Source organism: Orcinus orca, chromosome 17 (assembly GCF_937001465.1).
Source record: "Orcinus orca chromosome 17, mOrcOrc1.1, whole genome shotgun sequence".
NCBI classification, from domain to species: Eukaryota; Metazoa; Chordata; class Mammalia; order Artiodactyla; family Delphinidae; genus Orcinus; species Orcinus orca.
The window spans coordinates 5,232,462-5,248,570 of NC_064575.1; the positions used below are offsets into that span (position 1 = coordinate 5,232,462).

The window sequence follows — 16,109 nt, forward strand, 5'->3', positions numbered from 1 at the left end:
AACCTGTGTCCCCTGCATCGGCAGGCGGACTCTCAACCACTGTGCCACCAGGGAAGCCCTTATGTTAGTTATTTGCTGTCTTAAACATCTTCTCTTGCATCCAGTGCATTCCAGCCTTTACTAATCTCTTTCTCCATTTAAGCCCGAGACTTTTCTCTCAAGAAGTAGACCTTCAACCTTCTTGACTTGCTTGGAGATTTTTTTTCAGGATTTCGATACTCAACAAACTGCTGGAGTTATTAAACATTGTCTCTGAGTGAACTGAAGATGAAAACTGGTGCTCTTTCTGGGCAAAAATAAATTTATTCTTTTCTGGCTGAAAACACTTTTTATTGCCTTCACAAGTGATGGAGCTCAGGCACAAACCTGACTGTTATTCTGGTTATTACCATATAAATAGCTTTTAAATTCAATATACCACTCAAATTCATGCAAATTATAAAGAGAGGGGAGGTTCACCTTCAGGAAACAAAAGACTAGGATATAAAATTTCTTACGCTCCAGTGACTACATAGTTTAAATCATGTGCCTCATAGTAATCCTGAAATTTTGATTAGACTACATATGCATAATCTCAAAAGTACATAGTAATTCTCAAAACAATAATCATCAATTTTAATTCATTATAACTCTCTTGATCATTCATAGTGTTAAAAGAAAAAAGACAATGAAGAGACTACTATATCTGTAGACCATGCTTTATTGTCTCAAAATTTTCTGATTTTTTCAACAACCAAATGATAAAATATTGATATTCAACAAGATAACTAAAAATAGAGTAAATAGTATGTCTTCCAGGAAATGCATACGCTCTTACACTAATGTAAAACTGTGTTGAAAAAATTCTTTCATTGCTCAAGATATTTATTTTCTTGAAATCAAAAGGTACTGAAACATGCAAAGAATGACGAAAATAATACTTATAATTAGAAGAAAATATAAACCAATGGAAAAGACCCAGAAATGACAGTGTTGTTGGAATTATCAGATAAGACTTTAAAACAGACATTATAAATATGTTCAAAAATAAAACATGAATAAAATGAGGAGACAGATGGAAAGTATAAAAAATAACCAATGGGAAACTTTAGAGCTAAAAATCACTCAGAATAAAAAATTCCCTGGATAGACTTAATAATAGATTAGCTACTTCAAGAGTAATAGCTCTTGCAAGTGTATAATTGCAAAGGCAATAGAAGTGGGAGATGTGACAATAAAAACTGCGGAAATTGAAGCACAATGGGAAGAAGACTGAAGAAGTAATGAACAGAGACTTTCCAGTAGTTAAGTCCAGTAGTTAAGACTCCATGCTTCCACTGCAGGGGGCACATGTTCAATCACTGGCTGGGGAACTAAAATCCCACATGCTGCATGGTGTGGCCAAAAAAAGAAAAAATATGAACAGAATCTCCATGGTCCCTGGGCAATATTAAACAATCTAACATAAAAGTAACTGCAATCTCAGGAGGAGAGATGGGAGGGCTGAATATTATTTGAAGACATAATGAGCATACGTTTTTCAAAAGTATCCAATCACATATTTAAAAGGTCATTATACCTCAAACAGGATAAACAGAAAGACCACACCAAGGTACATCACCATCAAAGGAATGCAATTCCATGATAGAGAGGACATCTTAAAACAGTCAGAGGAAAAAACGTACTACATATAGGTTTGAACATGATGAGTTTCAGTTAAAGATAGGCATTTTGAAATACGGGTCCAGAGTCTTGAAGAAATTCAAACTGCGAGATACGAATTAGGGGTCATTGCCACATAGGTAATAGTGGAAAATGGCCCTGGGAGAATACGCTGAGTATGATGAATAAAAGCTCAAGAATGGAACCTCTGGAAGTAAATGTTGAAGCGACGGCTAGCAGCAGAGGACCCAGGAAAGAAATGAAAAGTACGCAAGGAGGCAGAAGGGAAACCGGAAGAAAATGCGGTCGCTGAAACCAAAAGGGGAAAAAGACATTTTCTAGCAAGAGCAGATCAGCCACGTAGAATTCAATCCTGACAGGCAGTTTGGGAGGTAGATGTTGGCCACCTAAGGAAGACCACCTGTAAACGGGAATATCTGCCTTCCCCTTCTGGGCTTCCAGTGAGGTTGAAACAAGAAATGTAAAGATGCCATACAATCTAAGCTATCTAACCCTCTTCCCAGACACAACCTGATTCCCTGCCTTTGTACGTGATGCATCCAACTTACCTTCCTCAAACGACGGCTGAGTATCTGCTGTGCTCTTTGATCTCTTTTCATCACCTTACCTTCCTTGATCTTGACTTTCTCAGGTACCACTTGTTTTCATAGAATCCATGACAAAGCCCCTTCCAATGCAACATGCGTGACTCTAAGACCTCTCTCCTTACTTTGGGAGGAGAAGAGGGTGATAGGAGATGGTGCTACTGCTTTATGCTGGTTTTCCAGGAACAGAACATCTCTTTTTCACGTCAGGATATATGATAGGCACGAAAGCAGCTCTTCTGTCCCTTTCTTGTTTTCCCATTTCTGCCCCCTCTAACCTTAAAAACCTACTTATAGGAATGAGATCACTAAGAATTGAAACTAATTCCGATTTACGCTTTCCTGAACGCTACACCATACCTTGCCTAACCTGTTGATTATTTTCCTAGCTAAAAAGAAGTAAGAATGAAGAATGAAGCAGGTGAAAAATGACTAGCTCTCTACCCCCAGCGGCCCCCTTAGCAATCCTGCAGGCAGATCACACGGACAAGATAACATCTGAAGAGGGTCAGCCAGTCTGCAGGCCGTGGAGAATGATGCAGAATCCAACCTCCTGCCTCAGTGATTCACTGAGATTCTTCCCCCCATTTTTCCCTTTAAAAATTCTCATGGCTGAGTAGAACCTTCGGAGTTGGTCTCAGAACACAAGTCCGCCTTCTCCCGAGATTGCCAGCTTTTCTGATTAAAGTGACTTTCCTTTTTACTGACATTTGCCTCTTGAAATACTGGCTTTTGAGTGGCAAGCAGTTGAACCTCAGTTTGGCAACAGGTACAGCAACAAAAATACCAGAGGCGATCCGTAACATTCCATGAAATGAAAATGTACTATGAAGGTTACTAGCCACTGTGAAAATTCCTGATATTTTTTGGCTAGATGTCTTGGATTTGAAGTAGTTGCCAGGGATTTAAATTTCATCTCTCCAGTGATTTAACACGCCCCCCCGCAAAAAGAGGGGTGGTGCTAGATAAACAATGTACACCCTTTTTCACTGCCCTTGCCTGAGCCAACTACTTATAATAAGAAATGCAATTATTAAGGTATATTTATGGAATATCTAATATGAACCAATACAGCAAAGGTCTCAGACAATGTAAAATCATGGATCTCCGAATTCTAAGTGTCCAGAAGCCATCTGCTTCTGTTAGTATTCAAACAGGTATTTTCTGCCTCGTATATATAATTGTAGCCTAGAGAGCCCATGTGGGTGTGGAAGGAGTGGTAGAGAATTCCAGAACATCTACCACCTAGAAATTCATAGCTGGGACAGGGCTCACCAGATCGAGAGCAAGTCCAGACATCCCCCTGACTCTGCCATTTGTACACTCAGCTTTGTCAAACGGGAAACGCTAATCTGCAAATCTGACAAACACTTTTTCAAGAAATCCTCAGGAAATTTAACAAGCAAAATTTCAGAAAAATCATGCTTTTCAGAGAAAAATCATGCTTTTCAGAAAAAAAAGCATTTTTCAAGTGTAGAATTATATTTTAAAAGTGTAGCTAAAGAAATTAAAATAAGGGAACAAAAAGCAGCTGTCAGTAAGGACAGTCAAGCAGTTTGCCAGGGACAGAATGAAAGGGCCTGTGCTCCTGAAGCCTGCTTTATTCATACTCAGAAGAAACCAGATTAAAAATGAAAACATCTCAAAGGGGGTGGATAACATCTTTTTATCATCTACAAGGCTTGAGAAAAACAAACACCCTGAGTATCTTTCTCATCATACTTTTCCTATTACTACTTTTCTACAATTTTGTTCTCTTCTTCTTTCTCTCTTTTTCTAGCCTCCCTCCATCTTACTTAAAACAATCGAATATTCAATTGATAGTTTTGCTAGAGGTATGTTTGTTACGTACACCTATTCTCAAACAGATGATTTTTGTGTAAATGGTGAGAGAGAAGACAGAGTCCCATAAAATTAAAGAGTTCTAGAACAGAAGCATTCAGGGGGGCTTCTTGAACCATTTCCGGTTGGTTGTGGTCCAGCTGAAGCTGGCATCTGTTAGGCTGGCGTGTAGGAGAGGGAAGCAAGTGGAAGGAGGAACTAGAATGAGTTTGTTCTGGGCCGTCCTGGGGCCTGCTTAGACAGGCCTGCACTCTCATTTCTGCTGTGGCCTCGGGGCCTCCCGGAACGCAAGGTCCAGAGGCCACTCCGGCAAAATGTCGTAAGGGCGCTTCTGTGGGGTTGTTTAGGTTTCATCCTGTGCTCCCCTCTTCAAAAGCCTCCAAAGCAACCTTCGTGATTTTCCTTCAAGAGCCGTGTGGCTGACAGGGTCTCGGTGCTCTGGCCAGATGTCAGGCCTGCACCTCTGAGGTGGGAGAGCTGAGTTTAGGACATTGGTCCACCAGAGACCTCCCGGCTCCATGTAATATCAAATGGCGAAAGCTCTCCCAGAGATCTCCATCTCAATGCTAAGACCCAGCTCCACTCAATGACCAGCAAGCTACAGTGCTGGACACCCTATACCGAACAACTAGCAAGACAGGAACACAACACCACCCATTAGCAGAGAGGCTCTCTAAAATCATAATACGCTCACAGACACCCCAAAACACACCACCGGACGTGGTCCTGCCCACCAGAAAGACAAGATCCAGCCTCATCCACCAGAACACAGGCACCAGTCCTCTCCACGAGGAAGCCTACACAACCCACTGAACCAACCTTACCCACTGGGGGCACACATCAAAAACAACGGGAACTACAAACCTGCAGCCTGTGAAAAGGAGACCCCAAACACAGAAAGTTAAGCAAAAGGAGAAGACAGAGAAACACACAGCAGATGAAGGAGCAAGATAAAAACCCACCAGACCAAACAAATGAAGAGGAAATAGGCAGTCTACCTGAAAAAGAATTCAGAGTAATGATAGTAAAGATGATCTTAATCTTGGAAATAGAATGGAGAAGATACAAGAAACGTTTAACAAGGACCAAGAAGAACTAAAGAGCAAAGAAACAATGATGAACAACACAATAAATGAAATTAAAAATTCTCTGTAAGGAATCAGTAGCAGAATAACTGAGGCAGAAGAATGGATAAGTGACCTGGAAGATAAAATAGTGGAAATAACTACCACAGAGCAGAATAAAGAAAAAAGAATGAAAAGAATTGAGGACAGCCTCAGAGACATCTGGGACAATATTAAATGCACCAACATTCGAATTATAGGGGTCCCAGAAGAAGAAGAGAAAAAGAAAGAGACTGAGAAAGTATTTAAAGAGATTATAGTTGAAAACTTCCCTAATATGGGAAAGGAAACAGTCAATCAAGTCCAGGATGCATAGAGAGTCCCATACAGGATAAATCCAAGGAGAAACATGCCAAGACACATTAATCAAACTATCAAAAATTAAATACAAAGAAAAAATATTAAAAGCAGCAAGGGAAAAACAACAAATGACATACAAGGGAATCCCAATAAGGTTAACAGCTGATCTTTCAGCAGAAACTCTGCAAGCCAGAAAGGAGGGGCAGGACATATTTAAAGTGATGAAAGGGAAAAACCTACAACCAAGATTACTCTACCCAGCAAGGATCTCATTCAGATTCGATGGAGAAATTAAAACCTTTACAGACAAGCAAAAGCTAAGAGAATTCAGCACCACCAAGCCAGCTTTATAAGAAATCCTAAAGGAACTTCTCTAGGCAGGAAACACAAGAGAAGGAAAAGACCTACAATAACAAACCCAAAACAATTAAGAAAATGGTAATAGGAACATACATATTGATAACTACATTAAATGTAAATGAATTAAATGCTCCAACAAAAGAAATACACTGGGAGAAAAACTATACCAGAGCTAATCAATGAATTTGGTAAAGTAGCAGCATAAAAAATTAATGCAGAGGTCTCTTGCATTCCTATACAATAATGATGAAAAATCTGAAAGAGAAATTAAGGAAACACTCCCATTTACCATTGCAGCAAAAAGAATAAAATACCAAGGAATAAACCTACGTAAGGAGACAACAGACCTGTATGTAGAAAACTATGACACTGATGAAAGAAATTAAAGATGATACAAACAGATGGAGAGATATACCATGTTCTTGGATTGGAAGAATCAAAATTATGAAAATGGCTATAGTACCCAAAGCAATCTACAGATTCAGTGCAATCCTTATTAAACCACCAATGGCATTTTTCACAGAACTAGAACAAAAAATTTCACAATTTGTGTGGAAACACAAAAGACCCCAAATAGCCAAAGTAATCCTAAGAAAGAAACACGGAGCTGGAGGAATCAGGCTCCTGGACTTCAGACTATACTACAAAGCTACAGTAATCAACACAGTATGGTACTGGCACAAAAACAGAAATATAGATCAATGAAACAGGATAGAAAGCCCAGAGATAAACCCATGCACATATGGTCACTTTATTTTTGATAAAGGAGGCAAGAATATACAATGGAGAAAAGACAGTCTCTTCAATAAGTGCTGCTGGGAAAACTGGACAGCTACATGTAAAAGAATGAAATTAGAACACTCCATAACACCATACACAAAAATTAACTCAAAATGGATTAAAGACCTAAATGTAAGGCCAGATGCTATAAAACTCTTAGAGGAAAACATAGGCAGACCACTCTATGACATAAATCACAGCAAGATCCTTTTTGACCCACCTCCTGGAGAAATGGAAATAAAAACCAAAATAAACAAATGGGACCTAATGAAACTTCAAAGCTTTTGCACAGCAAAGGAAACCATAAACAAGACAAAAAGACAACCCTCAGAATGGGAGAAAATATTTGCAAATGAAGCAACTGACAAAGGATTAATCTCCAAAATTTACAAGCAGCTCATGCAGCTCAATATCAAAATAACAAACAACCCAATCCAAAAATGGGCAGAAGACCTAAATAGACATTTCTCCAGAGAAGATATACAGACTGCCAACAAACACATGAAAGAATGCTCAACATCATTAATCATTAGAGAAATGCAAATCAAAACTGCAGTGAGTTATCACCTCACACCAGTCAGAATGGCCATCATCAAAAAATCTACAAACAATAAATGCTGGAGAGGGTGTGGAGAAAAGGGAACCCTGTTGCACTGTTGGTGGGAATGTAGATTGATACAACCACTATCAGAGAACAGTATGGAGGTTCCTTAAAAAACTAAAATACAACCCAGCAATCCCACTACTGGGCATATACCCTGAGAAAACCATAATTCAAAAAGTCATGTAACACAATGTTCATTGCAGCACTATTTACAATTGCCAGGACATGGAAGCAACCTAAGTGTCGTCCATCGATAGAGGAATGGATAAAGAAGATGTGGCACATATATACAATGGAATGTCACTCAGCCATAAAAAGAAACGAAATTGAGTTATTTGTAGTGAGGTGGATGGACATAGAGTCTGTCACACAAAGTGAAGTAAGTCAGAATGAGAAAAGCAAATACATATATATGGAATCTAAACACATATATATGGAATCTAAAAAAAAAAAAAAAGGTTCTGAAGAACCTAGGGTCAGGACAGAAATAAAGATGCAGACATAGAGAATGGACTTGAGGATATAGGGAGGGGGAAGGGTAAGCTGGGACGAACTGAGAGAGTGGCATGGACATATATACACTACCAAATGCAACATAGATAGCTAGTGGGAAGCAGCCGCATAGCACAGGGAGATCAGCTCAGTGTTCTGTGACCACCTAGAGGGGTAGGATAGGGAGGGTAGGAGGGAGACACAAGAGGGAGGGGATATGGGGATATATGTATATCTGATTCACTTTGTTATAAAGCAGTAACTAACACATCATTGTAAAGCAATTACACTCCAATAAAGCTGTTAAAAAAAAAAAAAAAAAAGCAGAAGCATTCAGAGACAGACAGCAGTATAGTTGGTACCAGGAGTGGGGAATGGGGAGTGACTGTCCAAAGGGCACAGGGTTTCTGTTTGGGCTGAACAGGTTCTTCAAATGGATAGTGGTGATATTTGCACAACACTGTGAATGTAAATGCCACTCAATTTTACACTTAAAAATGGTTGAAACGGTAAATTTGTTGTGTATATTTCATCACAGCAAAAATTTTTTTAGAAAAGGAAAAAAAGTAGATGCAGCACACCGTCTTTCAGACACGACCAATTTATTCAGGAAACTCAAAGTTCAGTTTGGCAAAGTATATCCAGGGGCAGGGTTTGGGATGATCATGTCATCGGAGGCAACCACATTTTCTAGAGCTATTTGGCCATGGGGTAGTATCTGAAGGAAAGAAAACAAAACTTTAAAAAATAATTTAGGGTGTGTGGGTGATAAAACATAAATATTTGCAGAGGAAAACAAACAACCAGCTTACACAACTGAGGCACGAGAAACGCTGACGCTAGTAGAAACCCTTTATTCCATTTAGTTCGACAGACATTAAGCACCTAATATGTTCCAGACACTGGGGTAGCTGCCGAGGCTGAGGTGGAAGTACAGAAATCACCAAGACGTCATCCCTGTCCTTAAGAAGTTTACAACAGCACGTGTAGAAGTGAGGGCTACGGGTGAGAAGCCAAAAAGCCTGCTCAGAAACCTGGAAGGAGGCTTAAGTCGGGACCCTCTTAAATTAGGTGGTGTGGGTGAGGCAGGGGATAGCATGCCAAGCAAAGACAACTCTGGTGTCTAAGCATGTCTTGGCAACCGGAAATGGTCTAGTTCCTCCACAGCTTTCAGTGTGTGAGAGGGGAAGGGGTATTCAAAGGTATTTAGTTTTATTTTAATCCCTGTCATCATTAGCCCATTATAAGAGATTGACTAGGAAGTGAAAATGATTAAAAAAAAAAACCCACCACACCCAAGTTTGAAGAGGCAGGGACATAGACGGGAAATACCGTTTCATAGTGTTAGTGTAAACTCAACTGCTTGTGTATATCCATTTAGTAGCTTAAGTAAAACCATCAAAAGAGGAAAAAAAAACACTGGCAGCACCACAGTTCATCATGGCAGAACACAGTCTCTCCCGTTAGACTATAAAGATAGTTTTGGCTACTGCCAAGGGTGGATGCAAGGGCACAATGGAAATTGAAGTCCATATTTTACACACAAATTAAGGTCTATAAACATTTCAAACTTAACTGAACATAGATGACGAAGAGGGCTTAGAAGAGATAATTTGGGGAGACAGATGAACTCTTTGTAGACTGATCTAAAGATGACTTGGGGTGCTGTATCTCCTATTTTAAAAAAATACAGGATGAACAAGTCTGAATAATAGTTTACTATATGTATAACACACATCTCAAAAAGAATTCTAATGCAACATACTACTAATCAAACATCACAGTTTCTGCTTTTGCAATTTACACAAATTACCTGAATTTTAATACTTTAGGGAACCCTTACAAACACAATACACAACAAGTTGTAATATTATTCATCATCCTTAACTTCTGAAAGTTTGGGTTATATTATTTTATCTTAAAGGAAAACTAATATTTATAAATCTCATTTTCCCACAGAATTAATTCATCACTCATTTTAAAAAATAATTTTTAAAAAAGAAGCTTCCCTGTAAGCCTTTATCAATGGTAAATTGGAATGCAAACACCTGCCAGGCTTTGACGAAATAAAAATAAACAACTTATTATGACCAGCACCTCATAAAACCAAAACCTCCTTTTGAAGTACAAAGTTCAGTTCTTCTTGCCCTCTTACTAAATGCTAATCCGAACCCTCCCCGATCTACGAACCATTCTGGTTTATGTCACAGACATACAGTACTTTTTAACATTAAGAAATTCTTGACATGATACCATAAATAGTTGTTAGAACCAAAGTGACTCAGAGTACTAGAACAGATATAATAGCACACTGAAATAGTTTAAGGGTAAAATTAAAAAAAAAAATCTATCATGGTCTTATTAATTCAAATTAAAAATCAAAGGATGAAGTATCATTTCAGACCTATATACATCAAGATGCCAGTTCTTATAAAAATGCACTTTAGTTGTATATGCAAAAATAATTTTATATTAATTTTATTTAACTTTAATGAATTTTCCCCAACTCTAACATTAAAAACATAAAAAGAACTTAAATTTTAATGGCAAAAGTTCCTGTTTTCCCCATCTATTAAAAAGAATTTTGTTTTCCCTTATTAACATACAATGCCCTGTTGTTAAGGCACAACTTGTTTTTAGGATAAAAATGAAACCATAGGTTTATTTTACACAACAGTTACAAGGCAGACTTTTGTAGGCATATGCTGAAAATAATTAAATAAGCCTTAAATTCAACCAAGATCTAAACTGAAAAATCACTGCTTCTGTCCACAAGCAGCCACCACACAGCCAGGAGAAGTAGTTGCAACTAGATTCCAAACAGTTCCTGTTTTAAACCTGCCAGAGCTTGTCTCCAGAAGGCCATTTTCAAGCTGTTATCAAGGAGAGGCAAGCTGGATATTTCCTTTTCTGAGGAACAGGGGGTGGCACTCCAGCTTTCTTTACTTATGTTTAAGCTAGGAGAGACAGCTGTCACCTTCCAAGCCCAACTTCTGAATTAAACATCTGAGACAGGGCAGATGCCTGCTTGGCATCCTCCCTTGGCTACCCTTCCCCTGGGCTTCCTTCTTCCCTAGTCTTTTCTTAGTCACTGCCCCTCCCACTGCCTCTGACTCAATTTGCACAATATTCAAAGGAAGCACCCAGAAAACAGGAAGAATTTGCACAATTACTACTTAAAACACACAGACCAAGACGCTTGTTACTTCATTATACAGCCATAAACAATTCAATATTTAGGATCAAAGAAAAACTCTAAAATTGGGGAAAGGGGACAATTGAATAACAAAGACAAACATGACCCATCTTGTAGGCTCTGACACTCTCAACTGAAATAGGGATACAGTATGAAAACTCATAGAGAAAGCAAGTTCTCTCCAGCAGGCAGAGCACAGCCAACTCTTGTATTTTCTGCATTTTCATTCTTTGAAGGATGGGTCAGAAGAAACGCTCTGTAAAGACAGAGGACTTGGGTTATACTTGACAGTTACTTTGTGGTTTTGAAGGTGATTTTCCTTTACTTTTCGAGGAGTCTTTGAAAAGTAATTTTCAGCTAGGACTCTGCCAGGACGACTCTCTCCATCGGAACTTTACTAGAGTCTCCGTTCTGCCCTAGGATTTCAGCAACCAATCGTGGAGATGTAGGTCTATGAGACAATTCGGGGATTAAGTGCTGGGGAAGAGTATACTGGTGAAGAAAGAGAAACAGAAATAAAAGGAGAACATTAATCAACAGGCTAGGGTGATAGGGAACAAGGTAGAGACAAAGAGGGGCTGAGGAAGGGGACAGTTGATGGATCCTGAGGTTATCAATGTCAAGATGAGGGAAAGGGAGACAAGGAACTAGGGAGGTGAGGATCACTAAAAGTAAACATTTTAGAAATAACTGTATTTATGTCATTCTTGGGAGATACTATCTGTCTCACTTATTCATGAAGGTGTTTTACTGGTATGTCCTGGCCCAATAATGTCTTACATAAATAAATATAAATACTGTTCTTTGTACTTACATTAGTTCTATAATGTATACTGACTTTTGGAAACAAAATGTTTTAAAATGAAATTTTTATAAAAGCACTTAAAGATCATTAGTACTATACTATGCCCAACAAATCACAAACACGACGCATTTAACTGTCGGCCAATATCTTAATTTTTCCACACAACAAAGCCCTTCACAAAGTCATTATCTACTTGTGGTTTAACAAAATTAAAAATAAAACCAAAGCACCATGCTTGCTAATATGAACTAGTCCCATTTCCTAATATGCTAGTCCCTTTTCCCTAAGTTTGACACATTACAAAGAAAACAAATGTTTGTACTACAGGACTCTGGAAACAGCATATGCCTTTGCCATCCCTCCTGAGAAAAAGGATTTCCTCATCTCGTTGCAAAAAAAGATGCAGTCTCTAATATTCTGCTCAGAATTCCTAAGTCCTGTTTAAATATCAAGTGTTCCAACTACCAAAACTTTGAATGAATTTTCATGAACAAAACCCTACCTATCAAGGCCCATTACCCTACCAGATTGGTGACCAGTTGCTAGAGACTGGGTGGTAATGTGTGTATCACACTAGGTCCGGTTCCCCAGTGAGGAATAAGGACCTTGGACAGTGTAATTTGCAAACCTAATGTTGTGAGCACATTCCACCAGGTGAGGATGCCCATCTTTTGGTCAACTTTACCTCCAAGATTGGAAAATAAATGGAAAGTTGATTTAGGGTTAAAAAATCTAAAGAGAAAAAGAAAGAGAGAGAAAGAGAGAGAGAGGAAGGAAGAAAGATATAAAGAAAAGAAACCATGAAACCACAAGAAATGCCTCTCCTTATCAGTGTTATGGAATAAAACCATAGCAAAGTCATGTGAAATAATGCTACTGTTTACCTGAAATTTCCAGCTATCACATTCAGAGAAATCAGACATCCCAATGGAAGATATCCTACAAAGCAAGGTTCAAATTACAGTGACACAGTGAATATGTCACAACCTTTCTTCCAACCAGATTCTGCACACTTGAATAGGAAAAAAATTCAACAAAAAGTAACTCCAATCTTCATTTTTTTAATCTGAAGGGAAGATACAAATTATCTCAAAAGTTAATACTTAGTTTGGTTAGGTTAGATCCATTTATTAATGGTAAAACTAACCACGGCAAAAGCAACCTTAACTTATTCTTGATAATGAGAGAATCTCTATACACAAACCTGGCAAATTTTTTAAAAAGTACTATAACAAGGCTTTTGAAAATAATAAAAGCTAGCTCAATTCACATAATGTCAAATAACTTTCAGTTAATAAGAGGATCATTTATATTTTTATAATGCCTTATACAGCATATTTTATCCCTAATGAGAAAATATACCAAATTCTAATGCTAACCCTGAAACCTTAATCCAAACCTTACAAGTTAAAGACTAAATGCTGGTCAAGAGGGAAAGGATGGAACCATGCACCGTCCACAGGGCAAATGAAAACTACCAGCAAGATGGCAGAAATGTTGAACCCATAGGTACAAACACACTTTTCTTTATAAAAACAAAACAAAACACACACACACAGAAATTACAGTTACAACGCAACCATCATATATCTATACTCGCTACTAGCTGGTGAACCTGTTATTAAAATTTCAAAGAAAAAAACAATTTAAGCTTTTTCTATTTTAATCCGTAAGAAATATATTCAGTAAGTGATAGAGAATTTGTTGCATATTAATGAATTTGTAGCTTCTTGTGCTTTCCATCTGAACTAGGGGTAAAAACCCCCAATTATTTTATTTTCAATGAGATATAATTGTAAAGTAATATTAAACATCTACACAAAATCAATCCTTTCTTCAGCCCAATTCTATATGAAAGTACTAACAGTGAAGATTCATGATATTGTGTGAAAATGGTGACTCATAACAATGTAGACTCGACTATAGATTTTAATTCACAAATATATATATATGCGCCTTGTGTATGACAACTGTACGAAAATAGTCTCAAAAATAAAGACAATACTTGAGACAGGAAGCAACCCATTCTCCCTGATCTTGCATCCTATTACAGGGAAAATAAGTCTCTGATGCTTCATAAATACTTTAAAAAGTTCGGGATGGCCTTAACCATGCAGTCTCCACCAATGCCTTGAAGCCTCCAGCGTTCCAGGCTGACTGTTCAGCTCTGGAGGAGCGGTGACCTGTAACCAGCGTGGTTTATTTATGTCCTGTCTTCTCTAGACTGGGGAGTTTTCTGACCAGAGCTTGGTGGTTCATTCTGATGCTGGCGAGGAGCCCTCCTTCAATGCCGTCGGAACCCGTGTAACTGATTTCTTCCCCACTCAGGGTAGTCATATGCCCCCCAAGGGCTTTTAGGATGGCGTTGCCAGCACATATATCCCACTTTTTGATATATGTCACATGGATATATAGATCAGCTTTTTCTTGACTCTTATCAGGCACATCCAAGAGTGCTAAAACTTTATAACCTACAAGATAAACACAGAATTTAGGTTATTGTCTGGAAGATTTGAAGAAAGGAGCTTACTGTTTTGAGTACATTGTTAAAATAACAGCACAGGGTGTGCAGGAGATCTCTGTACTATCTTTGCCACTGCTAAGTCTAAACTTATTTTTAAAAAGTTTTTTTTTTAAGTAATAGCGCAGACATTAAACCCAAATGAGCCAAAAAGAATACTGCAAAGTAATTTATTAAGCTGTTCTCAAATACAAACAAATATATGCCTATAATATTTTAAATTTAAATCCACTTTGTGCTTGTCTTCTACGGGGTGATACCTTCAACATGAATCGTCTCCTATGGACTATTAAACTAAAGCTAAACACCCACAGGTTTCCCTTGAGTCTCCAGGAAGGCTGGATTTGAAAGAAGAAAGCACAAAATAATGCTACTATCTTAAGTCTTTTTTGTAATGAGGCAGAATTTTAAAAATAAAATAAAACAAACCCAGAAGAAACTGGGTCTAAAATCTAGTTTATCCCATTCCTACTGGGCATTTTGGATATCACCTTTCCTAACCAAACTGAGAGTCTGTAAGAAAACAATAAAGCCATGTTAAGAAAGACACGTATAGGTCAGCAGTAAACGAAAACTATTAGGCTTAAAGGTTAAAAGCACTACTTTTCCCTTTATTACTCTGCTGAAAAGGTTTTCAAACACAAATGTTTCCGACTATAATTTGCTATTTGTTTGAATTACAACACTTCTGCCATATTAAACAACACTCAAAACAAGGTGGGCAAATGGCCCAGGAACTAAGTCTGCGCCACGGCCTGCTTTTGTGCAGCCCTCAAGCTATAGATGGTTTTTTTTGTGGTTTTTTTTTTGGTATTTTTAAAGCACGGTTAAAAAAAAATCAAATAATAGTATGCAAAAGAGATCATGTGACTCACAAAGCCTAAAATATTTACTATTGGGCCTTTCAGAAAAAGTCAGCTGACCCTGAGCTAGAACATAGGGAATGCAACAATACAGGATCTGCATTAAGCTGGATGGGCACTAGACTCTGTGGCTCCTCCCAGACACAAAAGCTGAGGAGTTCAGGGGCGTTAACACTGACCAAGGGGTTGGCCGTTCTAGTAACACTTCTGATGATTCCTGGCACCCTGCTGCTAACTAAAGCATCGTGATGTGCTGGATCTTTCTTCTTCTCCTTGCTATTCTTACAGTTAAACTAATAGCACAATTATTTCACCATCAGATCATATATATAACAACCATCAATGTCAGAAATATGCTTTTGTAGTATTCGAGGAACAGAAATCACCATTGTGAGACTGTTTCTATTGTGAGACTGTCTCTACCAAGGAGGCACGTATGACTGAATCCCACTCTCGAGATCACCAAGTAGGAGACCATGCCTGTCTTGAAAGCCCACTGTCCATTCTCACTTTCTTCCCAAGGATGGGCCAACCAAGTGTGCCTCCTGACATGGCCTTGGCCCCACAGGGAACACTGCACAGGCACCGCAGGGGAGCAGGAACATACCAGCACCACCCGCCGGGATGATTGTGGTCTGGTTTCCGAAAGTCTGAAGAGCAACCTGCTTGACCATTCCTGAATGTGAGCGAGACACGACGATCCTCGGGGTCTTCTCGTTGTAAGAAGCGCGGGCTTTCACATTTGACCCATGGTCTACCATCGCCCAAGCTGGAAAGAAAATGTAACAGCCAGTAATGGCACTGAAGCTTTTAAAACCAGAACTCAAAGTACCAAGAGTGACTGAAAAAAAACTTCTTCCAAAGAATTACTCATACTTTTTTCCAAAACAGGAAGCTTTCATTTTCTGAGTACAAGAGTAACATGTTTATTTTTTTTACAATAGTCACATATTAAAACAAAACTAAAAGAGGCTAT

The 16,109-nt window shown here is 38.5% G+C and overlaps 1 protein-coding gene across 2 annotated transcripts in view; it reads right to left on the reverse strand.

The window, feature by feature from the left end:
- Positions 1–8,333: 8,333 nt before the first annotated feature.
- The window catches only part of BPNT2 (3'(2'), 5'-bisphosphate nucleotidase 2), a 32,066-nt gene continuing 24,290 nt past the window's right edge, over positions 8,334–16,109 (reverse strand). Inside the window, exons 4-5 of one of the 2 annotated variants that reach the window (XM_004274996.3) lie at positions 15,741–15,902; positions 8,334–14,220 (exon numbers count right to left, since the gene is read on the reverse strand). In XM_004274996.3, coding sequence (XP_004275044.1) covers positions 13,949–14,220; positions 15,741–15,902 — 434 coding nt within the window. In that variant the 3' untranslated portion in view covers positions 8,334–13,948. The remainder of the gene's footprint in view (positions 14,221–15,740; positions 15,903–16,109) is intronic. The other variant, XM_033437621.2, reaches the window with a different exon arrangement.